The following is a 23,853-nucleotide window of genomic DNA, read 5'->3' as shown; positions in this document are numbered from 1 at the left end:
TTCCTTCTTCAGTGTAAACATGGAAACAGGTCAAAAGCACCCCCTGGTGGATGAATTATTAAACTGCACCTTTGATTTTGAGGTGGACTCGGAGCCTCCTCTCTCCTTCCTGCCATATCTGCTGCTGAGGATGTAAAGAGACGTCAGATAAAGTTTATTCAATCATATATTTAATGTTTTTATGGAAGAGAGTGGATTGTCTTGGGTGTAGAGAATCACACCAAAGTTTAAAGCGTCAATAATTGATGTTTTAATGGCAATAACGACCATGGATCAATGAAAAGTTGAATTTGTCCCACAAAGACTTTGGCTCATCTCAGATCTTTAGCATCTTTTAGCTCAATGTTTTGGTTCAGAGAGCAGCTGGTGAACATCTGGAGCCTTTAGCAGCTTCACAGCCAGATGTTTCCATCTGGATCTGGTGGACACCAAAACCAAAAGAGCCAAAAGAGCGGGAGCACTGGACTCAGAGAAATCACCACACAGGAACATTTGTGTTGCTGCTGTCCAGCTGGACGTGTAGGTCGAACCATCTGTTTCTCTTTGCACCAGGCAAGATTTTCTTTTGTGCAGCTTTAACCTCAGAGAGAAATCTGCAGCTGCCATGACACCTATCTGGGCCATGATGTAAGTATTGAGTGTGTGTGTCGGGGGGGCAGGGCTTGTCAGAGAGGAAGTGCAGAGTGTCTGTGTGTCTGTCCATCAGTCGTGGTTGGGACAGGATGCAGGTGACACCGTTCTGCTTGATGCTGTGTGAGTACAAACTCTGACATTTTTCACTGTCATCAAATTTCTCACTGTCTTTAACTTGCTGTCGACAGATCAACTCAAACATCGCACATTAACGTTTCACTTGTTTTTTATTGTTGCGTCACTGTTTTCTGTGTCTCTTGTTGGTTTTCACACTTTCACTGTTGTCGTTTTGCTGCTCTCGTGCTTCCTTCCTACTCCCCCCTCTTCTTTCTCTGCTACTTTACATTTGTTGTTGTTTATTTCTCCTTTTCGTCATTGACCCGTGATTCCTCCTTGCGCTCTGTCCTTCCTCGTCCTCCTGCCTCTCTTCACTTCCTCCCAGCGGCCTGTCTTCACGTCAGCCCTGACAGGTCTCAGTTCTCCGTGTACGACACCATCTCCATGAGCTGTGTGGATCCTCTGAACTCCACCGGGTGGAAGGTGAAGATGAGATCCCTGGACGGAGCGACCAGGACCTGCTCCTCCGGCTGGGGCTCCACGTCCTCGGCCTGGACCTGCATCATTGGGAGCACCTACCCTACAGACAGCGGGGTGTACTGGTGCGAGTCTGTGGACAGGCAGCTGAGCAACACCGTCAACATCACCATCACAGGTACGACACATACTCAGTACGTTTACATGACACTTGAAAAAAACGAATTATCGCCTCAATCCGACTATAACCGGACAACTGAAGTGCATGTAAACGCGTTAGTCCGACTAGTATCGGAGTTCTCCTTATCTAACTAAGACACCCAGATTATGCGATTGGAAATCGATTTTCTTCTGCATGTATACACCTTAATCAGGAGGGAACAGTGGTCAGCTGTAGAAACAGAATTGCCCTATGGGATAAATAAAGTAATCTCAACTCAACTCAACTCAACTCAGATTGGGTCAAAAAGGGAGGAAGAAAAAAGGGAGGAAGAAAGAAGGGAGGGAGGGAGGGAGGGAGGGAGCACCGTCAGTTATTCAATTTTAAACTTGGACAATGACAGAAGTCCGACGTGACTCTCAAATCAAGCTGAGAGCAGGGCTCGATTTAGCTGAGCATGTAAACGTACTGACTGACAACTGGCGGTGTAGGGTGGTAAACTGAAAGCTGCATGTTCGCTTGATTGAGTCTCCTTTGTTTGTAAAAGATCGGGCCGTGATCCTGGAGAGTCCCGCCCTGCCTGTGTTGGAGGGAGCCGCCGTGACTCTGCACTGCAAAGCTCAGACAAAGTCCTCGGACCACAGGTTTGATTTCTACAAAGATGGCCGTCTCATCAGCAACGGCTCCACCACAGATCAGATGACCTTGCACAGCGTTTCCAAGTCGGATGAAGGCTTCTACAAGTGCAGCATCTCCGGAGGGGAAGAATCCAGAGCCAGCTGGTTGGCTGTCGAAGGTGAGATGAGACGATGTCGTTCATACATCACATCACATTTTCCTCTAGAGAGCAAACAATGCACCAACGAACGTTCACGTTTCATCTTCCTCAGCATCGTCCCCATCTGCAGCTTCATGTTCGGTCTCTGTCCTGAGAATCGTGCTTCACGTCCTGGTGGGAATTCCTTACCTGCTCTCCACCATTGTACTGGGTCTCATATACAGAGACAGGAGGAGAGGTGGGTCCACACCTGTGAGGTCATCCTGTTTAACCGTTAGTGCACAAGATCAAAACTGATGCATTTGGAAAGAAAATTGGTGGAAAACACTAAAATATCGTCTGCATATGGCCGAATACGTTCATAATCATGATATGAAGACATTTTCCTGGACACAGTGATCTGTGTGTGATCCGTGTGTGTTCAGTAACTTCAAACACAAATGCAGATGTAGCACAGTGACAAATCTGTGGTTCAGTCTGAGGTTTTAGGTGAACTCCGTCATTGCAACATGACGGGCAGGTTTTTTTTTGTCAGTTATCAATCTGACAAATGGTAGGCTAGTGAATCCTCCACCTTAATACTCACTTCTTGGTTCTTGCCATCATGTTGTGATGCTGATGTTGTTTGTTTGTTTGTTTGTTTGTTTCTTTGCAGCAGCAGCTCAGGCGGTCGCAAAGAGAAGAGGCAGCAACGACGTCGTCATGGAAATAGTTGTGTAGCCTGACGGAAACCTGACGATCCACTGGATCAACACATCGAGGTTGTCATAGTTTGTTTTACGAGGCCTTGTGATCTAATATACGTGATGTCATCAGGTTCAGGCTTTTTTACATTAAAAAACACATCCATTTAAAAAAAAAAAAAAAGATTTGATTAAACTGTTTTTTCATGTTTTTCAGTTGCCGAATTGTACCGAGTTTACATTGTCAATGATTGTCTACCTTCATCATGTCCACTGTCAACAATCAGCTAGTAAACTCAGACAATTAAGCATTTGTTGTGTGTTTATAAGCAGATGTAACCAGGCTGTTGATGCATCGATATGCTGCTGAGTTTGCAGAGGAAGTGAAGTGACTGTGTCTTTACACCCCACTGTGGTTCTGCAATCGTGAGGTGTAAACCTTAGTTTTTTTTCCATTTGACATTTGACTCTGTCCTCGATTTACTCAACATCCACCACACACGATGTTCACTGGACAATATCAGCTCTGTAAAACCAACAACTTCTAAATTATAATTATAATTATATTAATTATTATAATTTTTTATTCTTTAATCACTCCATCACGCTCTTATTCTTTGGTTTTATAAACTTCACTTGATTTAACAAACAGGAAAAGCTTTTTTCACCGTTATGCACTGAATTTCCTTGAGCGTCTGTCTGTGTGGGTCGACTGTGGTGAGAACAAAGGCACTGAAACCAGGTTTCGAGGGCTATTTCTCAGAAGCGTGAACAAAAAACAACATGCTCACAAAGAGGCCGACAACTGAATATCAAACAAAGAAAAAAAAACACAACGCAAAAGTCTGATTGAAATGGAAAACAGAGATAAAAGGCCCAGATGTGGACACATTAAGGGTGAGGACAGATGTTGACCCACCTCTTCTCCACCAGTGTTCACATGATCCCACAATGCATTTCACTTTAAACCCACCCCACAGAAGGACAGCTTCATCTGTATCTAATGACCTTTCCTGACATGAAGGTACAAAATGACCAGAATGTTTGACTTGACTCTTTGTCATTTGCTTGGTCCACATCTGTAACACATCTGGTTTACTCACTGTGAGTGAAACCCAGGTAAAATAAATACAGTGACTGAACAAACAGATGGGATGTACTTTCCTCTTGTTCTCCAACACATTATCAGCTTCTCTGTTTACTGATGGGTCAACAGGTCAAACTGATCGATAAACTCCACAGCGCCCTCTCCTGGCTCGACGTCATAATACACCCTGTCATTTGAAAGTTTGTTTTTTTTTACCCCTGTGTTCAAATGCACATGTTAAATCTGAATTAAAGTGTGTGGTGTTTTCATGTTGTTGTGTTTTATCTTTTTTTTTTTTTTAAAGAGGATCTGTTTTATTATGGGAGACCGGGGATGGTTGTAATAGCATCACTTTCACCAATAATGACAATAACATTAGAGTTATGTGATCAATATCATGTGTACCCACTCACTTCCTGACTGTGAATGTGAATTTGCATTGCTGTGTCAATAAGCGTGTTGGTTTTACATCCCAAAAACATTTTTTTTAGGTCAGAAACTAATCATTTGGACCAAGTCTAAATTTTGACTAGTATCGACATCGTTGACGTTTGAATTATGTAACTCGTGTAAGATGAAAGTGAAAATATGAGTAATTTCATCAATGTTTATTTCAAACCACAGCTGGTCAAACAGTGACTGATAAGGGTGGGGATGGTTGTATAACACGTTTTACCTTTGTTGTTTTATTGAGTGTCATTATATGTCACCATCTTTCCTGGAATTATACACGGACCATGAGCTGCTTCTGACCTCCTGCTGAAGGTTTCCAATAATACATATTCACCATTCACTGGTATTATCAGAATATGTTCTATTAGACAGCTTTCGAATGTTAGGATCCACACCACTGACACCGTTCTTCATTTAACCATCAGTGATGAGTTCTTTTTGTTCATACTGAACCATAGGAAGATGCTTTGGTGTTGGAACATGCACAATAAACTTACATAGATGCATGTTTTGGTTTGGTCTCAGTTTTTAGTTTTTAATCTCACTGTTACAATTTATCCCAGGTTGTGTTACAACCTACCCGATAGTGGGGCAGGTTTTTACAGTGGCACTCCTTGCATTTGACATCAAATAGTGAATTCTGTGATATACTTTGAGAAGGCATTACTATTTGTAGTGGACAAATGAGGGAACTCTGTGTCAAAATGTGAGAGCTCTACCATGAACACTGCAAGTTTTAGGAGCCTAGACAAAAACTGTTACAACCATCCCTGGTCTCCCCTATGTGTTGCACAAGATGATGATGCATGATGATGATGATGACGATGATGATGATGATGATGATGATGATGATGATGATGATGATGATGATTATGATGGATTAGTGTCAAAAACAGAATCAGACAGAAGAAGAATCAGGACAGTTGGACTCAGTGAGCCGCCCCCTGAAATGAATCACATGGTTTATTGTGTTTAATGTCATAAAGCAGACAGAGAACTAACGTTTGTATTAAACGAAGATGGACGAGCTGAAAAAGAGATTGTACAGAAGCAGTAAGTTTCGACTTACTCAAGTAAATATTTATCATCTCATGGTGTGATGAGCTGCATGTGAGCTATATAGTGTTCCCAACAGTGAATTTCACTCTGAGAAAGTCACAGAAACTCAAATCTAACAGGAAAAGGAAAATTTTAATGATCACATTTTCTACACAGAGACATTTAAACCCAAACACAGATTGTACACTGATTTTACAGCCACCCTGCCCTACCGGTACATCTTATCAGGATCGTGCGGGTGGGGCTAAACAAAGGTAAACTTTCGCTTTGGTTTACTGTCGTCAGACACTCGTGAGTTGGGTCATCTCTTCGTTAGTCCTTCTTGACTTGGAGTGGAGCAGCTGTCGACAAGCGCGTGAGTAACTGAGACATTAACCGAGCTTTGACGACACACTTAAACAACGAGCTGTTCATTTACTTTAATGTTAATCTGAACATTTCCTCAGCTCGACTTTCTACTTTGTTTATTCATCAAAGCTTCAAATAATGATGTTGTTATGAAATCACAGTTTTTATGATTTGTGATCTGTAGCCTAAAGTACTACTCTAAAAAAATAAAAATAAACTTCATACAATACCCTACAATATATCTATACAGTAATTATTGTTTTATGAAGAGGTTTGGGCTGTTCCAACAATCAGTCACTTTATCTGATTGTTAAACAACAGCATTTGTACTTCATGGCGATTTCAAAGACAAACTGTTGGTCTATATACACAATAAGTTTACGCCATGTTTTATTTCCAGTTGTGTATAACTGTCATGAACCCAGAGGGACTTTTAATTCTTCGCTGGTTTGTCCAGACCAGCTGACAGACAACACACACCTGAACAGGTAGGAGGCTGTTTGTATTAGAACTTAAAACAGATTCAACACTGTTTTATTGTGCGCAGAAAAAACAAACAACTTCTTATTCTTCTTCTTCTTCTTCTCTGGTTTTTCAGGCTTGACCGAGGTTTAGTTCACAGGAAGAAGAAGATGATGTGGATCTTTGTGCTCGTCCTCTGGACCTACACTGTCGGTGGTGAGCACAACTGACACAACAACACAATAACACAACAACCGTTATACTCCCATTATCAAACAATCTCATCATAATTGTACAACATTGAAAAAAGAGCTGAAACATTTAATGGAAAGAAGCCTGGATGTCTGACATCATGAAGACTCTTCACTAACTTCCAATCCAAATTTGACATTTTTGACATTTATAGTGTCGGGGGAGTAAGTTTGTTTGTTTGTTTTCTTGTAAAATTTTAACCTTTTATTTTAACCCAAAAAAGAAAGTTCAGAGTTTTAAAGGGACAACAAGGAGTTTGTATTTGGTTATAAAAAAGTCTCATATTAATGTGGATGGATCTACGTTACCACTTGTTAATGGGTCCATTTTCAATAAATACTGTATATCATTTTGTCTTAACAGTTATTTGTTATTATTATTTAGTGGTGGACTCGCCCAGTATTTCCCACTTTCGGTTTTGCGGACGCTGCCCGGCGGGTCATGGGAATAACGCCACCGGATTGCCGTTTATGGTCGGAACTACGACGGTATCTGATCGTCTTCCAACCTCCAACTTTCATTCTTGATCAATGAAAACATTGTTGGCCAATGTTTACCCCTTCCTCCGTCTTGCGCCGGTCCAAGAATTTCACTGTGCGCGCAGAGGCTCATGGGAAATGTAGTGTGAAAACACTTTGCTTTCCAAAACTCCTTGTTGTCCCTTTAAACCTGGCTAACTGTGACCTGATGTCTCTGTTTCCTCCTGCAGGGATGTTGCCTCCAACCGTCTATGAGGCCGAGGAGAATGCAAACATCACCATCAGTTGGGACGTCTCCACTACAACAGACGTGTCTCACATCAACATGGTCTGCTTTCTGGACTCAGAACCTCCTAAGATGTTGTATCACGTGATACAAGGCGCTGAGGATCCAGAGTCTCAGGATCAGCAGTTTGCAGGACGAGTCCGGTTCGACCGAGACGCTCTCAGAGGAGGACGAGTCAGAGTCCAGGTCTCCAGAGTCACGACCAGAGACTCTGGACTCTACAGGTGCGACCTGGCTGCTGATTATGATGGAGACATGAAGCGATGGGAGATATTTCCACCCTCAGAAACGTTTGTCCTGAACGTGAAACAGACGGCTGACGAAGTTTCTGTCACCAAACCAGATCCTGGACCAGCAGCTGGAGGTGAGTCAGACTGACACCTCGTCCTGACATACAGCGAGCAAGCGAAATGGCAACGAAAACTCGCGCGAGGGTGTCCTGATATGCAGCGTGACGATTTTGTCGCGAGTATATTCTATTTGTTCAGAATCCAAACCAATCAAATTATCGAGGGACGTGAACAAACTTGCGCCGCTATTTTGAGATTCCTGGCATTTCCTGGTTGCCGTTTCTCACATCTCTGAGTGTTTTTTCCTCTCATATTCTCGTCTCGCTGATAACTTGCTTGTCAACAGAAAGCAGTTTGTACTTATCAACCAATAAGAAGTGTTTAGGGGCGGGACACCGCCGCCAAATGTCGTCCAGATAAAGACAATGCGAGCGATAATTTCAGGGTTGAGAGACATCGCTGGACGGCGTGACCTCGGTCGCGGCACGTCAGGATAAGCTGTGACATCCTCAGTGGATGTTGAGGACCATTACTGTGGTATAAATAAAAAAGAAAACTGTCTTGCTGTCTCCATGCAGGTTCAAACCCCCCACACAGAAGTCAGTACAAGGACTACATCTTCCTGGGTCTGTTCATAGGAGCTTTAACTGTAACAGTCGTAGCAGCTCTGGTGAAAATACTCTATGACGATGAAGCAGAAAGGTATTTCAGCTCTCTGTGTTTGAGTCCACTGAATTTGAATGTGTCTGTGTGGACTCACCTTCGTTTCATCGATCACACAGATCCAGACGAAGATGAAAGCTCCGACACCAAGTCCTCAACCAGGAGAGACGTTACTGTCGACGTCCCGGACGACACCGATCCTGGATGATCCTGGCAGAGACACAGAGCTTCTGCTGCCGCTGCTGCTGCTTTGCTTTCTCCAATCAATGTTAAAAAGACTGAATATGTTGATATATGTTACTGTGAGACTGGTACATGTAGACGACTGCCAGGTACAGGTTCAGGCGGTACACTTTAATGTTTAAACAAGAAATAATGCTTTATTGCTTAAAGCCCCTGTACGGAGCTTTTAACTGGATACGCAAAAGTCTCTGGTTTCTGCTGATGTGTCTCTGTTACCTACAACAGCAAATGAGCCCATCAGTGTGAAGATACGCTATTTCTAAGTAGTCTAATTCTAGACCTCTGGAAGGCATGGTCGGGTCGGACCACTGACCAAACCATACCAATAGATACATTACGCCGCTAAGTCCGGTCTTTTTTCCGATGTTTCCAAAATAAATCTACACGCGCCGGCCAGACAAACGTCTTCATGACAGTGGGAAATGCAGTTCTTCATTCCGGCAAAACACCACCGCTTTTGTCCACAGGGGCCGCCAAAATCAACACTGAATGAAAAGTCTGTACAGGGGCTTTAAAAAATAATGCTTTAAATTACACTAATCATATTAGTTAGATCTTATCCATCTCATGTGTACATCTGAAGAGATGCTGAAGTGGAAAAATGAAATAAAACAATATTAATTTGTGTTTTTGTTTCTAATAAAGTGATGATCAAAATGTTTTTTTTTTCTGTTTTGGTTTTGTAATTAATTAAATGTTTTTTCAAGATTTATTTTTCAACAGCTGAAACACGTATCCTCTTGCTGCTTTTTTGGTTGTTTTTATACTGGACAAAGTAATGGCAGACACAACTAGGCCTAATTGTATTTTCTCTATAGTAACGGTGACATCTAGTGGCCAAAGCTTGGTATTGTATTCAATTTCATGAGTAGTTCTGACCTCATGACTCACATCTCTGAAGTTTTGCTCAGATGACTTTGGTTCACGCTGCTAACGGCTAAAATAACACATTTATTACACATTTCAATGAAAACCTTCATTGATCCAATTCTTTTTTTATTTATTTTACTTGTATTTATTCATTAGATGGTAAGTTAGCAACAGGAGCAGATACGTATCAGTGCACAGGAAAAACAGCAGCATTATTGACACCTTTATTTATGCTTCATATTGCAACACAGTAAAAAAAATATTTAAAAAAAGAAGTAAATATATACATGTAGTTAGAAACATTCAAATAAACATGTTACTTTATTCTGATGACTATTAATCAGCATATTTGTGGCTGTTGAATGTGAGTTGTTGCTGTTGTTGTTGTTGTTGTTGTTGTTGTTGTTGTTGTTGTTGTTGTTGTTGTTGTGAACAGGAAACAGGAAGTAAGACTCATCGTACCGCCACCAGACGAACGACGCTTCGTCTTCTAGCAAGAGCTCGAGCTGCAGGAAGAGCAGAGGAGAAGATCTGAGATCTGAGAGGTCGACGTTTCCTCATCAAACTTTTCAACTTCCTGTCTGACTGACTGACTCTCTCCAAGGACTCACACAGTCTGTTACATTTAACCCTCGTTCATGACCTTCACCTGCCCCGAGGCTCAGGTGGCTTCATGCAAACTTTCACCTTTTCCTGTTCTGTCACTTCCTCATTGATACTGATGTTGCTATGACAACCAGCTATACTGCTGCAGATGTTGATGATGGCGTCACCGCATTAACCACAACAATAAACGGTGTTGGAGTTCAAGACGCTTCGCTCTGTGCTGCACTGATATGACATCATGTTCTGTTTTGTTCTCTGGAACTGCTGCACTATTTTACCTTACTTTAAGGTTTAAATCACCATGGTAACTCAGACTCGTGCAGATTTTAACCAGTGTCAACAACAAACATTGAAAACATCTGGATCCATTGTTTCCAGTGCTGTGTCTTTGCAGTGTTGTTAAGAAACTGAGATAATTACTGTACTATAATACCTACTATACTATAATACAGGTCTAGTCTTTCGTTATTGAGCTGGAGCAGAGTAATTATCATATTCAATCATCAATCAATCATATTTGATCATCAATCAGTGAACACCACTTCCTGTCACTGGAACTGATGCATTGATGATGTTTCTGTAATCAACAATCAACTGGATTATTAACAAACCTATAGAGTTCACTGGTCAGGAGGATCAATAAGAGTAACATCGTCAGCTGGGGAGAATATTTCATCTAACTTGATTTTTGCCAAACTAAAGTTGAAAAAACTAGATAAACTCTGTGGAGAGAGGAGTTCAGCTCAGACAGCTGTGTGTGTGTGTGTGTGTGTGTGTGTGTGTGTGTGTGTGTGTGTGTGTATGTGTATGTGTGTGGTGTGAAAATGAGTAGGACAGGAAGTGGGTTCAGTACAGAGAAACATGTACTGTATGTGAAAGAACAGCACCCACGCGTGTTTCACCTGCTCTCAGTCAAAACGCAGAAACAACATGTTGAAATGTTGAAACCCCCTAAACACAACAATGTGAACAATGTGAAATTGCACCATTAATCTAAAGTTTATCACCTTCAATCCACTCAGCAAGTCACACTTCAACTTTAACGTTTAGTTGAGCGCTAAAGCCGAACACAACTGAAACTCCTTTTCAGTTCCTGAAGACGTTTTGCCTCACATCCAAACGGCAAAACTGTTACGTCTTGTCGTCAAATATGTATATTTTTAATCATGTTTATGTTTAGTGTATCACCTTTTGTCATGTCTTGATTAGTTTCATGTTCGATCCATTGTCACTCATGTCCAGTCTTGTCATGCACTTCCTGTTTTATATTGTACTCAACTTTTCCCTCTTGTTTCAGATCCTGACTTCCTCCCTTTGTGTGATCGTCAACCCCGCCCCTGACTGGTTTCACCTGTGTTCCTCCACCTCATGTATGAATGTCTTTGTCTCCCTTTGTCTTGTCGCCAGTTCGTTTTGTCTGTCTTTTGTGTGTCACAGACAGTCCTGTCGTCATTGAATCAAGTCTTCAAGTTTCAGTTAATGGGATAAGTTGTGAAAAGCTGTGACCTGCACATTCACCACGCTATGAGATAATAACACAACGTTACCAGACAGAGTTGTTTCAGAGGGAAATACAGAGACTGTTGATGAAAAACTGTCCCTGAAGGCAACACGCATCAGCGGTTTTTGCATGAATTTCCCTCTAAAACAACTCTGTCTGGTAACGTTGTGTTATTATCTCATAGCGTGGTGAATGTGCAGCTCACAACTTGTCCACCAGAGCGTTGTGGAGTTGTTGGATTGTGTATTTGATGAGTTTGATGAGGGAAACCAAGAAATCCCATGAGCCTCCGTAGCGTAGCTCTGAGCAGCTCACGGCTCTGCTCCGCTGTTCCAAAAATAGCTTGCACCGACAATTAAGGCTTTTGAGTATAGAGTTGATCCTGTATGTGAGCGTTTTTTGTTTTTCCTTTTGTTTCACCCCACCTCTGAGTTGTGCATTTAGTTGTCCTTGTGTTAAAGGTCGTTACAAAAACGTCTTGAGGAACTGAAAAGGAGTCCACTTGTTTCGTTGGAACTTAATTTTTCCGATAATTCAGATGACGTCTATGTAAATGTTTGTTGGGTTTAGAGAAGTCGTTAAACACTGGGGTTTGATATGTTCTGTTGTTGTTGTTGGGTTCTTACCTTGAGCCGTCTTTCGATACAGGTGTATACACAGGACGGTGATGATGGCATAGAGGACAAACAGCAGGACGGTGCACAGCAGCCTGGGCCACGACATGATCGGAGGGACAGTGGTGGGGACGACTGTAGGCTGAGGGTGCTCTGAGGAGGAAACAACAGCAATTTAGTGATGATCATATCTATCTAAATATAACATGTTGTTAGGTTGTTTTGGTAGGTATAAACCTCACTCCACTAAACCAAGTCATGCATCCAACCACTGATCTGCGATCCACTTCCCTTCAGTAAACCACAGCATCCCCTGAAAGTACTACTGACTTTCACTTTTGTGTTAAAAGAACATGGACGCCGGTTTAAAGAAGTGGTTCAAGAAGTTTGTGCCCAAAGAGTTGTCTAATTGTACTTAGACCAGCTTTGTAAAATCATCACCTTTTACAACCAGCAGACTCTGTGGTGACGTTCCTGCCGTCGGGTGCTGACACGTGTAGAAGCCTTCGTCTTGCTTGGACACTGATTGAAGGATCATCTTCCCGTGAGGGCTCTTACCGATGAAAGAGCCGTTTCTGTGGAAAGCAGTGTAGAAATCTGACGTAGACTTCACGTCATACCTTCCCTTGTGGGAACAGCGAAGCGTCACATCGTCCCCGTCCTCCACAGGAACTGTCGGACTCTCCAGGATCACAGTACCCGCTGAGATACAAGACAAACGACAAACCGTGATCAACAAGAGCCTGTCGAAGCAGCAACAAGATGGTACTTTGAAAAAAAAAAGCAGTAAGAATACGCAAACATAAAATTAAGTTACAGTGCTCCCTCACTGGAGGAGTTTGAGTATTTGGACGTCTTGTCCTCAAGAAACGTTCTGATACTGTCCTGTACAGTCACAAGGTTGGGTAACGTTTGGACAGTGGCTCAGCCTTAGAGAGTAGACCGTAATGAGGTGGAGCTCCTCTAGGTTCATGCTACTGGTAGGAGATATCGGCATTACAGTAGATATCCTATCTGGCCTATCTAGGAAGACGTACAGACCTCCAAAGAGGGCTGGACTACCGTGGTGCCAATACAGCCCAACCCCTGATTAATCAGTTGGAAGCACATAAGAGCTTGTCGTATTACACGTCTGCCCGTCCTGGGTGAGGGATCCCTCCTCTGTCTCTCACCCTGAGGTTTCTCAGATTTTTCCCTGTTAAAAGGGTTTTCCATGGAGTTTTTCCTCAGTGGATGTGAGGGTCTAAGGACAGAGGATGTTGTTGTGATGCCATGTAAAGCCCTTTGAGACAAACTGTTTGTAAAAAACGGGCTATACAAATAAAATTGCCTTGCCTTGCCTTACCAAGCTCTAAGGACATTTGCAAGCTTACGGTTCACTGTGATGTTGAGGACGTTGCTGCAGATTCTCTCCTGCTCAGATTCACACCAGTACACTCCGGTGTCCGACAGGTAGACGCCGTAAAGGGAGCAGGAAGAGCCGCTCTGGCGACCCCAGCCCTTCTGGCATTGTTGAAAGGACCCGGAGGAGGTGTTTCTCTTCAGGGTCCAGCCGCTGAAGCCCCCCGGCACTGAGCAGCTCAGAGTGAAGGTGTCATAGCGGAAGAACTGAAACCTGTCAGGTTGGACACTCAACGTGGCCGCTGTGGGTTCACACAGGAAGAGAGATCGTCACCTCCTCTCGTAAAGTTTAATAAACACAAACGTACAAATGTCTGGTGTTTAATCTCTTCAGAACCCAAGACTTCTCTTAATTAAGGGTCATAACTATATTATTTTTAGGAAATTAAAAGAGGGTTTGAAAGCTGTTGTGTCATCAACAGATGAACAAATGTTGCTGTTAAGGTAAAGTCATGGTGCACCCAAAAAAACAAAACATAGCCTATATGGATGACTTACTGCTATGTCAAGTATATATAAATATAAGTGTTGTACTATAACCTGAACAAATGAAACTAAACCCCATGTCCAGGTAACATCCAAACAACAGGTCATTTAGGTACCAACGTCTTTAACTTCAACACTTATGGTCAATTATAGTCAATAATGTTTTGTTAGCGACCCTAAAGCAGAGAGGTGAAACTAAAACATTAGAAAAATAGCAATATTTCTTACTCATAAATAGGCAGAACGATGAAGCGTCCATCCTGCTTCGACTGTGTTCCTGTAAGTTACTTTCAGACTTGTCTCACCACATCCTGACTTTGAACAGAGGAAATGTCACTAACTCAGCACAACCTGTATTTGACACTCACACACACACTCAATGGTAAAAAAAAAACATTTCCTTGTCTATTCAAAACATTTAAAAATAATGGATCTAATTGAGCTGTTTATGACAGGATCAATGATTTGCAACAGTTTTCACAGATACAGAATCTACATGTTTGGCAGGATCTTCTGTGGTCTGTGGTCTGATGAACCCAGTACCTTTTGTTTGAGTCCCACCACCCGCTGGAGCACAAACTGGGGGTTATTCAAACCCTACAACACCGGGCCCAGGAGGTTCCCTCGAGTGCAGATGGCAAACAGAAGGAACTAACACACGTCAAGACAGCACTCCAAACCTGTGGTTACTCGAAGTGGACCTTTATCAAATCATCAAAAAGACGCCACAAATAAACACCTGAGGCGAAAAGGGAAAATAGGAAGAACATTGTCATTCCATACGTGGCAGGTCTATCTGAGAAATTCAGGAGGATCTTCCACAAGCTCAATATCCGGGTCAATTTCAAACTGGGCCAGACCCTATAAGACAGAGACCGGTCCACCCCAAGGACAAAACACCCAGGCACAAACTCAGTAATGTTGTGTAGGCATTCCAATGCAGCGAGGAGTGCTCAGACCTTTACACAGGGGAAACCAAACAGCCCCTCCACCGACGCATGGCACAACACAGAAGAGCCACCTCATCGGGACAGGACTCAGCTGTACATCTGCATCTGAAGGAGAAAGGTCACTCTTTTGAGGACTTCAATGTCCTTGTTTTGGACAGGGAGGACAGATGGTTTGAGAGAGAAGTGAAGGAAACCATCTATGTCCACTTAGAGAAAAAATTACCTGGGTTTCTGTCATTAGTCTCAGAACTGAAGAAGCCTCTTGAATGAGGAGTGAACCGTCTTCAAGCAAGAAAAGAAGTCCAGTTGCTTTTTACTACAACTCCACAAGAATGAACCCAGAACCATAATAAGTGTGTTTGGCCTCCTCCATCAGTGGGTCAGGCTCAACAGCATGTAGATTGATGCAGATGCTGCATGTTTTGACCAGCAGGGGGAGCTGTCGGACCACACAGCCTGGTCTTCATGCTGCTTCGGCCTCTGAATTGTGGGATTGGTGTTTTTTTTGCCACAAATCAAACATGTTGCAGTGACAACAGTCATCTCCTGTCTCTCTCAACTATACTATCCAATAAAAGCATAAGCCTAAAAACATACTTTAAAAAAACATAATTGGAACTGGAAAGTGACAGAATTGTGGGCTAAAAATCTGACAATACATATTGCATCTTGATAGCATGGAAATGTGATTCGTTTTTAATAAGTGTTTTGCTCAATAAGTTCCATGAGAGCAGAATTTAAAATGTTTTCAAAAATTCTGTTTTTGAGATAAAATTCTGAAATTTGCCAAACTCAATCAACCATGACTGTAATAAAATGTATTTGTCACTGTTTGGAAAAACTTTATAGTGCCTCAGTAGTTTTACATATCAACCTGAAATTTGGTACATATCTGGACAGGGAGTGTGTGAAATATACTGTATATGTAAAATTCAATTTTTGATTTTGAAATATCACCTTTTCACCAAAAATTTCAACCCCCCCCCCCCCCCCCCCCCAAATAATTGTATTTTCAGAAGCTCAATTTTTTATGGAATGACTCAATTCAATATTTTATAGATATAGATGTAAAGGGACAATTAAGCCATAAACCATAGTTATGGGATTAGTACTTCTGTAGTTATAAAGCTTTAATTGCAGTGATACAAAAACAGGCGGAAACTGCCAAAAATGGCCTCTGCATGAAGAGGTTAAAACACATACAGGCAATTATTCCAGTTTTTCCAGAAGCATGGAAAATATTGATACAAATATTGATCCTGTAACCTGGCTTTTGTTTTGTTTGTCCTGCATTTGTTTTTAAACTAAAATACAATCGTCTCTGTCACTTCTAATGCAGTGAAACGTACAACAACAGTGTAAAGTCGCAGACAGAAAGTCAGTTCCTGGCAGGTCGCAGTAATATCCCTCGGAGTGAGACCTCTCTGACTGTGTCCGTGTTGCAGCTCTGAGCGCCGCTGACCCCCCCACCCCACCCCCCTCCCTCAGGCGGGGCAGGGCGGGGCAGAGCCTTGGGGGCTGCCGCTGACTGGCTGCTTCGCTCTCTCTGTCTTTTTTTCCCCCCAACTTTATTGAAAGTTGTAGCAACAACAAAATAGTAACAATACAATAAAGTTACAAATGTATGGCAGTATGACAAAGGCCAAGCAAAAGAGAAAACAATCAAATTAACAACAAAGAAAATAAACTTTGGTGACAGACCTCCCATGAAAATTATAATTATAATTGTTGTGACAGATTATTGGAATGTATGTTCATACATTTCTTATTTGTAATTAAATTAAGAGACTTAAAATAATAATCAACTTCAATCAAAAACTATTCAAATGATGGTGAAGAATTCTGAAATTTACATTTGTGGATATGAAATTTCCCTAATAAAATATAGCTAAAGGTTTACTATAGTACAGTTTCTTTTCTTTGAATTCAAAATAAGTAATAATGTTGATTTTATGTTTTGTTTTACATAATATGTCAAGTTATTTCCAAAATGTTGCCTACTGCTATATGAACAACCATAAAACAAATGACTTACATTTCAAAGTTCAATTTTACAAAAGCTACATTTGTTATCGATGTCAAAGAATCTTGAATATACTTAGATGGGTGTATGTTATGTAGTATTTTTTTTTAAATGTAATTCCCTAAACTGATCTGCTTCTATCTCTCAATTTCAATTTCAATAAGCTTCATTGTCATGACTGTGATATACAATATTGCCAAAGCAATGTAATGGGGAAAGCAGCAATACAATACAAATACAACAACAAAAACATGATCTCATCTTCAATTATCAATCCATCAGAAAACAAATAATCTGCAGCGGTTTTAATGATCAATTCATTAGTTTGGTTCTTTTATAGGAAATCTCTCTCTCTCTCTCTAGATGTAATATAGCTACATCTACTGTATGTATATTCAAGATTCTTTGACAACGATGACAAATGTAGCTTTTTGTAAAATTGAACTTTAAAATGTAACTCATTTGTTTTATGGTTGTTCATATAGCATTTTGGAAAGAAAAACAAATGTTATGTATGTTATGAAGTATTTTTAAATGTAATTCTCTAATTTTATCTGCTTCTCTCTCTCTCTGTGTGTGCGCGCATCCTGCTCCGTCACAGTCGGGAACGCGCCCGCACGCTCCACCACGCCACACACACACACGCACACACACACACACCCCGGCGCCGCGCGGCCAGGCCACCGGCCAGCCTCTCTCTCTACTCTCACACTCACTCACTCACTCTCCCCCCTCTCTCTCTTTTTTTCTTTCTCTCTCTCTCTCTTCTTTTTTCCCCTCTTTTCCTCCATTTTTTCCCGGTGAAACTTTCCGTTCACGCCGGTAAACTTCCCCCTCGGGGCGGACTAAGGACTAACCGACCGGATCACCGAGTGCGGGTTCAGGATCGAGTCCGAGTCCGGCCGTGATTCACCGCCCGCGGCCTCCTGCATCCGGACACACTCCACTACATTATTACTATTGGGCTATTATTATTATTATCTTATTATTACAACCGGACGTCATTTACCGGACGGTGACGTCAGCCGCGAGCGGAGTCAGTCGCCGTTACTCGGGAGAAGAGACGTCATAAGAAGTGAGTGTTAAAAAACTTTTCTCCAAAGTGTGTGTGTGTGTGTGTGTGTTGGGAGAGCGAGAGAGAGAGTGTGTGTGTGAGAGCAGCGCCCCCACCCAGCTGTCTGACTGACTGTCCTTGTCCCGGTACCGACAGGCCCGGACCAGGACCAGGACCGGGATCAGGATCAGGATTAGAACCGGGACCGGGACCACGGCGGCTGCTGAACCCTCCGCCGCCGCCGCCGTGTTGTCGCGTCGCCGCTGCTGCTGTCGGAGTTTGTCGGTAGTTTCCGGTAGTTTTCGGACCGACCGACCGGAGACATGGGGACGGAGTGAACGGATCAGCGCGTGCGTGGCCTCCACGAGACTCACGGTTTCCTCCGGTCCGGTAGAGGTGAGTAGTTGTGTGTGTGTGTGTGTGTGTGTCTCTCTATGTGTGTGTCTTTGTTTGTCAAATTCAAAGTGTTTATTGTCATTTGCACAGTGGAAAGGTGAATTTCCCTGACAATGAAATTCCTACTTTGCTTTGCTGTCCTCACATAGCAGCCAGCACTTATAAGGAAAAAACTAGATACAAATGGACAATTATAATAATAAATAATAAGTAATTAAATAGTATGCAAATTGTGCGTGTGCAAATGCAATTTGTGTGTGTGTGTGTCCGGTATCATATCATAATCATATCATATCACACAGCTGCTCCAGACTCCACAGACTAAACTGTCATCAACATTATTATATCCAGCCAGAATAAAACCTGACAGGTGGTTCTGTTATGAATTATTAAACACTTGATTTAAATATATGTGACGTCATTCCACACACTACGATCAGCTAATCAATCAAGATCTTTTGTAAATATTTCAATATTTGAGGTCAGATTTACCTTCAGACTGATCCATTGATCAATATTGAAAAGGATCATCTCTCTGACCTGCAGAACTGAAAGATTTAAGAGATCATTTGTTCCTGCTGCAATCGTTTTATCACTTGTGTGAGCTACTGGACTAACTTGAATTTCCCTGCTAGGGATGAATAAAGTATTCTCTATCTATCTATCTATCTATCTATCTATCTATCTATCTATCTATCTATCTATCTATCTATCTATCTATCTATCTATCTATCTATCTAAACTGTCTTCACATTGATCAATAGTGACAATCACTATTAGATTAGATTGAAATTTAAAAAACTGTTTATTTATTAGTAGGCCTAATCAATACGTCGTTTTATTGAAAATTAGAACGTGAAATATTCAAAATAGTATGAACAACTTCAGCCTGGATAATAAAAACAACTGTGCTTACATCAACTAAACCGCCATAAACAAGTGTTAAATGATCGATTTATAATGATTAATTAGCAGATTAGTAGTAATATTTTCTTTATTGATCAGAAAACAGTGACATTTTTTATTTCATTCAGCCCCCAGACACAAAATGTCTCATTTAAAACCAGACAACAGCAGTGAGAGTGTAGAGGAACTGAAACACATGTTTATTTTCTTCCTATAAAAGAGTCAAACTAATGAATTGATCATTAAAACAGCTGCAGATTATTGGTTTTCTGATGGATTGATAATTGAAGATGAGATCAAAGAAGAAGCAGAAGCTCCAGATGATGATGATGATGATGATGATTATTATTATTCTTATCACCTTGACGACTCCTTTAACGTCTAAGGACACAAAGGTTGAAACGAAACAGAAACTCCTGGTCAATGATTGATCGATCGATCAGCAGCAGCAGCAGCAGCATGGCCCCATATCTGTAGCTCTATCTGCCGCCTCAGTGTGGACTTCACTTCCTCACACAACTCCACTGTTACAGACGAGATTATCAACACAACACACAACAGTAACAACAAACAACACACAACAACAACAAAGTTTCCACGTCGACTCTGAACAACAGAGTCTTTTAACGGCGTCAACAGAGAGAGTTGAAGCTGAAGTTAAAGTTAAAGTTAGCCTGAGTGGCTAAAGCAGCTCACAGCGAGGCATCTCAGCTATCTCTGTGTGTGTGTGTGTGTCTCTGTGTGTGTGTGCGTGTGTGTGTCTCTGTGTGTGTGTGTGTGTGTGTGTGTGTTGTGTATTTTTAGCTGCATGTTGTTTGGATTCTGCCCTAATGTTATTAGGCAACACCACAAAACTGATAACACGAGACTGAAACATGTACTTCATTATGGTCAGAGTGTGTGTCTGTGTGTGTTAGTGTGTGTCTGTGTGTGTGTGTGTGTGTGTGTGTGTGTGTCTTTTTTCCATAGACCCTCCTCCAGGTGACGCGCGTTAAACAAAATAAAAGCGTCTCCACCTGTTAGCGCCGGCGCTAGTGCGACTCAATGGAAACTTTTTGGCGTCGGCTTTAGCATCCAGCTGTTTCTCTGTTTCTGTTGTCTCGGAAATATGCAGCTCTTTAAAGGGATAGTTCAACTTTTTTTTTTTTAGCAAATCCTACTCTCACCATAATCCCTATAGTCATAGCAGTAGGTTTATCACCTTTAATTATCGGTGCATGTTGTTTTGAGAACAGTGGAGCAGAGCCGCGAGCTGCTCAGGGCTACGCTACGGAGGCTCATTATGGGATTTCTTGGTTTCAACTCATCAAACTCATCAAATACACAATCCAACAACTTCACAACGCTCTGGTGGACAAGTTGTGAGCTGCACATTCACCACGCTATGAGATAATAACACAACGTTACCAGACAGAGTTGTTTTAGAGGGAAGATGCAGCTGGAACTAGGCATGTTTTTCATAAAGGTAGAAGTTTACACATGCTTTTCATGCTTTAAATTTTTTCGGAAAGGCCAGAATTTTTCTCCAACAAGTTGTTGCAATCAATCATTATTTCTTGGCTATATTTCTCGACATTACTATGAAATTGTTATTTCTAGGACATTTCTAGACATTATGACGCAATTAATTGTTATTTCTTGGCTATTTCTTGACATTATCACGTAATTAACAGCCAGTGAATTAAAGAGTTACCGTAGTTCAGAGTATTTGCTTCATGTGTCGTAATGTTACATAATGATACATGATTATCTCATAGCGTGGTGAATGTGCACTTGTCCACCAGAGCGTTGTGGAGTTGTTGGATTGTGTATTTGATGAGTTTGATGAGGGACAGGGGACCTGTACCGTTCACTGAGCAGCTCACGACTCTGCCCCGCTGATCTCAAAACAACATGCACCGATAATTAAAGGTGATGAACCTACAGCTGTGACTATAGGGGTTATGGTGAGAGGAGGAGCTGAATAAATGTTGAACTATCCCTTTAAAGAGGAACTCCTCTTTAACCTTGTAGAGCATTTGTAAACAAATGCACATGGAGGAGAGGAGGGTTAGAGACAATTTATGACCTGAATATTTCAAACATTTATATAGATAAATACTGCATTCAAGGACACTCATTCACTGTAGTGAGTTGCCAGTGTCAGGTGTTGCAATATGGGTTGTTTTTTTTTAGATGGCGTGATGTTGCTATGCTAGTTTGTAGTTTCTGTATGTATTTGTAACATTTCATAGACCGAATTGCCTTGTTTATCTACGTCCGGGTTGAAAACCAGCACGTAATTTGAATGAGAACAGTAGTAACGAACGAGAGTTTAGCTATATATCATATTTTTCACGCCCTATCACTGTTTAGACAAATCTGAAATGATTGAAGAAACATTACTATTTCTGTGTGTGTGTTTTGTGTTGCTATGTGTTGTATTTATTCAGTTTTGGGGGGAATCACAGTGTCTAGAAAGCATCAGTGGCTCAGCTGCAGGGACAGCTAACGGTAGCTAAGCTAACGGCGGTAGCTAAGCTAACACCAGGACGTCAGCTGTTAAAACCCTCCCGTTGTGGGACACAACATGAAACTACTCCAGTTAGCTCAGTCATGTTGTAACTCAGATATCCGCTGGAAAAAATATTTTTTCATGGACCGTTTATTGAGTCAGTTATTAAAGTTAAACAGGTAGCTAACCGTTAGCCCGGCTAATATATGATAACCATGACTAATTACAAAAATGTGCACACATAAATAGTAATGTTTGTCCAATCATTGGTTTTATAGACTTTACAAACATCAGATTAGTCTAAACGGCGATATAGTGACATGAAAAATTATATATATATAGCGAAACTCTCGTCCGTCACTATTGTTCGAATGCTGGTTTTCTACCAGGAAGTAGTTGTAAACAACAAGGAGATTCGTCCTATAAACATCTACCTTTATTCTGAAGGAGCTTTAACACAAACATCTACTTTTATTCTGAAGGAGCTTTAATACAAACATCTACTCTTATTCTGAAGGAGCTTTAACACAAACATCTACCTTTAATAAAGACGGCACATTGTGATGTCGCTAGGCCAGTTTGTAGTTTCTGTACATATTTGCAACATTTTATAAACCAAACTATTATTGGATGAATTGTGTGTGAACATCTGGAAACAGAGATTTGGCCGTGAAAGTGGAGTGAAGAGTTCATTTGTCCTCCTCAGACTGTGTTTGTTGTTGTGCTGTGTTGTGTTGTCTGCCCGAGGGGTATTGTGTGCAGGCTGAGGTCGGGATGCCAACATTTCCCACCGCATGTGAAGGCAGCATGCGGTCATTGTCATGTGAACAGGATGTTCGTGTGTTCTCGGCTCAGACGGTGTGTGTGTGTGTGTGAGAGAGTCGGTGTAAAGTGTTCTTTACAAAGTGGGCGTCGAGTCGAGCTGATGACTATCTTTAGCCCAGTGTGTGTGTGTGTACATTACCATAGGAAGAGTGTGTGTGTGTGTGTGTGTTTTGTGTGGTATGAAGACCATTCATTATCACATTCCTCCAGAGAGGCCTACACATGGGAACTGACTCTGTGTGTGTGTGTGTGTGTGTGTGTGTGTGTGTGTGTGTGTGTGTGTGTGTGTCCACATGTGAGTGAAACCCCATCAGACGGCTGTGATCAGATGTGTTGTTGTTCACTGCTGATCAGTAATAATCAATAATCAATCAGTCAGAACAGATGAGCCACAGCATCAGCAGACGAGAGCACGAGGAGGAAACGCCACAGGAACGCGTTTTGTTTTCTACGACTCAACGTTTGACTTTGTCACTGTGTTACAACGCTCCGACTCTTTGACTCTGATTCTTTGACTCTGTCTCTTTACACTCTGACTCTTTGACCACGATTCTTTCTATTTGACTTTTGACTCTGTCTCTCTTAGGGCTGGGCGATAAACCAAAAATTTACCGATACCGAAATTTACGACGATAACCAACGTCATTTTGCGCATGTCGGTATATTCGGTTTTAAAAAAAGAAAAAAAAAAGTAACAAAATAAAAGTCTTTTTTGTCCTTTTTGGCTGTGTGTGTTGGTAGGCTATGTTCATGTCCCTTTAAGAGCCGTACTACGTGTTCAGCGTGTGTAGTCACGTGACTCCACCCCATCCAGTCTGTAACAGGAGGGGACAGAGCCGGTGACACACCGGCCACAGGAGCACGGCGAGCGCGCTCATCTGTACTGAGACTGTTGTTATTTTTTCACCTGAGTTAATGACACACACACACACACCAGAGCAATGAGAAAACACCCCGCTGAAATGATTAAAAACTTGCAGCGTCTGCTCCGACCCCATTATGAAATATTGGCGGCGATAATTAAGAAGAAGCGGCAACCACAACTAAATGTAGCGAAAACGTTCAAAAGTTGAAGCGGCTGCGGCTGCTGAGGTAGCCTAGTCATCTGGTTGAGGAGGAAGAGCAGCTTGTTCCATAAAGAAATGCTGTAGCCTAATGTGTGCTGTAATAATGTGTGCTTATCAGTTGTTCAATAACTCTTAACAACTAAAAGTACTTTATTTGTATTTTCTTAACATATCTCCAGACAGTGTATAGTTTTAAAGTGGCACCTCTGTAAATATAGCAGTTATAGCAAAAAAAAAAAAAGAAAAGAAA

The 23,853-nt window shown here is 41.6% G+C and overlaps 2 protein-coding genes and 1 pseudogene across 5 annotated transcripts in view; 2 read left to right on the top strand and 1 right to left on the bottom strand.

Annotated features, from left to right (window-relative positions):
- The first annotated feature begins 722 nt into the window (after window positions 1–722).
- LOC311001539 lies at window positions 723–2,825 on the top strand (annotated as a pseudogene). Its single transcript has 4 exons — window positions 723–753; window positions 1,076–1,345; window positions 1,875–2,343; window positions 2,764–2,825. The product of its transcript is annotated as an uncharacterized misc_RNA (transcript).
- Window positions 2,826–9,675: 6,850 nt separating this feature from the next.
- On the bottom strand, window positions 9,676–14,175 carry LOC311001359 (uncharacterized protein). Its single transcript, XM_083992434.1, has 5 exons — window positions 14,117–14,175; window positions 13,375–13,644; window positions 12,443–12,703; window positions 12,014–12,154; window positions 9,676–9,786 (listed from the first exon to the last, which is right to left on the bottom strand). Exons 1-5 carry the CDS (start codon window positions 14,145–14,147, stop codon window positions 9,734–9,736), a joined length of 756 nt encoding a protein of 251 aa, XP_083848560.1. The 5' UTR covers window positions 14,148–14,175; the 3' UTR covers window positions 9,676–9,733.
- A 3,360-nt stretch (window positions 14,176–17,535) lies between these two features.
- The window catches only part of LOC311001313 (kinesin-like protein KIF1C), a 46,282-nt gene continuing 39,964 nt past the window's right edge, over window positions 17,536–23,853 (top strand). For 2 of the 3 annotated variants that reach the window (XM_083992362.1, XM_083992360.1), the window contains exons 1-2: window positions 17,536–17,942; window positions 18,072–18,311. The gene's annotated coding sequence lies outside the window, so the exon portion shown is untranslated. The remainder of the gene's footprint in view (window positions 17,943–18,071; window positions 18,312–23,853) is intronic. The other variant, XM_083992361.1, reaches the window with a different exon arrangement.

The sequence above is a fragment of the Trachurus trachurus genome (assembly GCF_905171665.1).
Source record: "Trachurus trachurus genome assembly, chromosome: 18".
Classification (NCBI taxonomy): domain Eukaryota; kingdom Metazoa; phylum Chordata; class Actinopteri; order Carangiformes; family Carangidae; genus Trachurus; species Trachurus trachurus.
The sequence above is the reverse complement of the archived record's forward strand: the minus strand, read 5'-3'. Positions and strand labels throughout refer to the sequence as shown.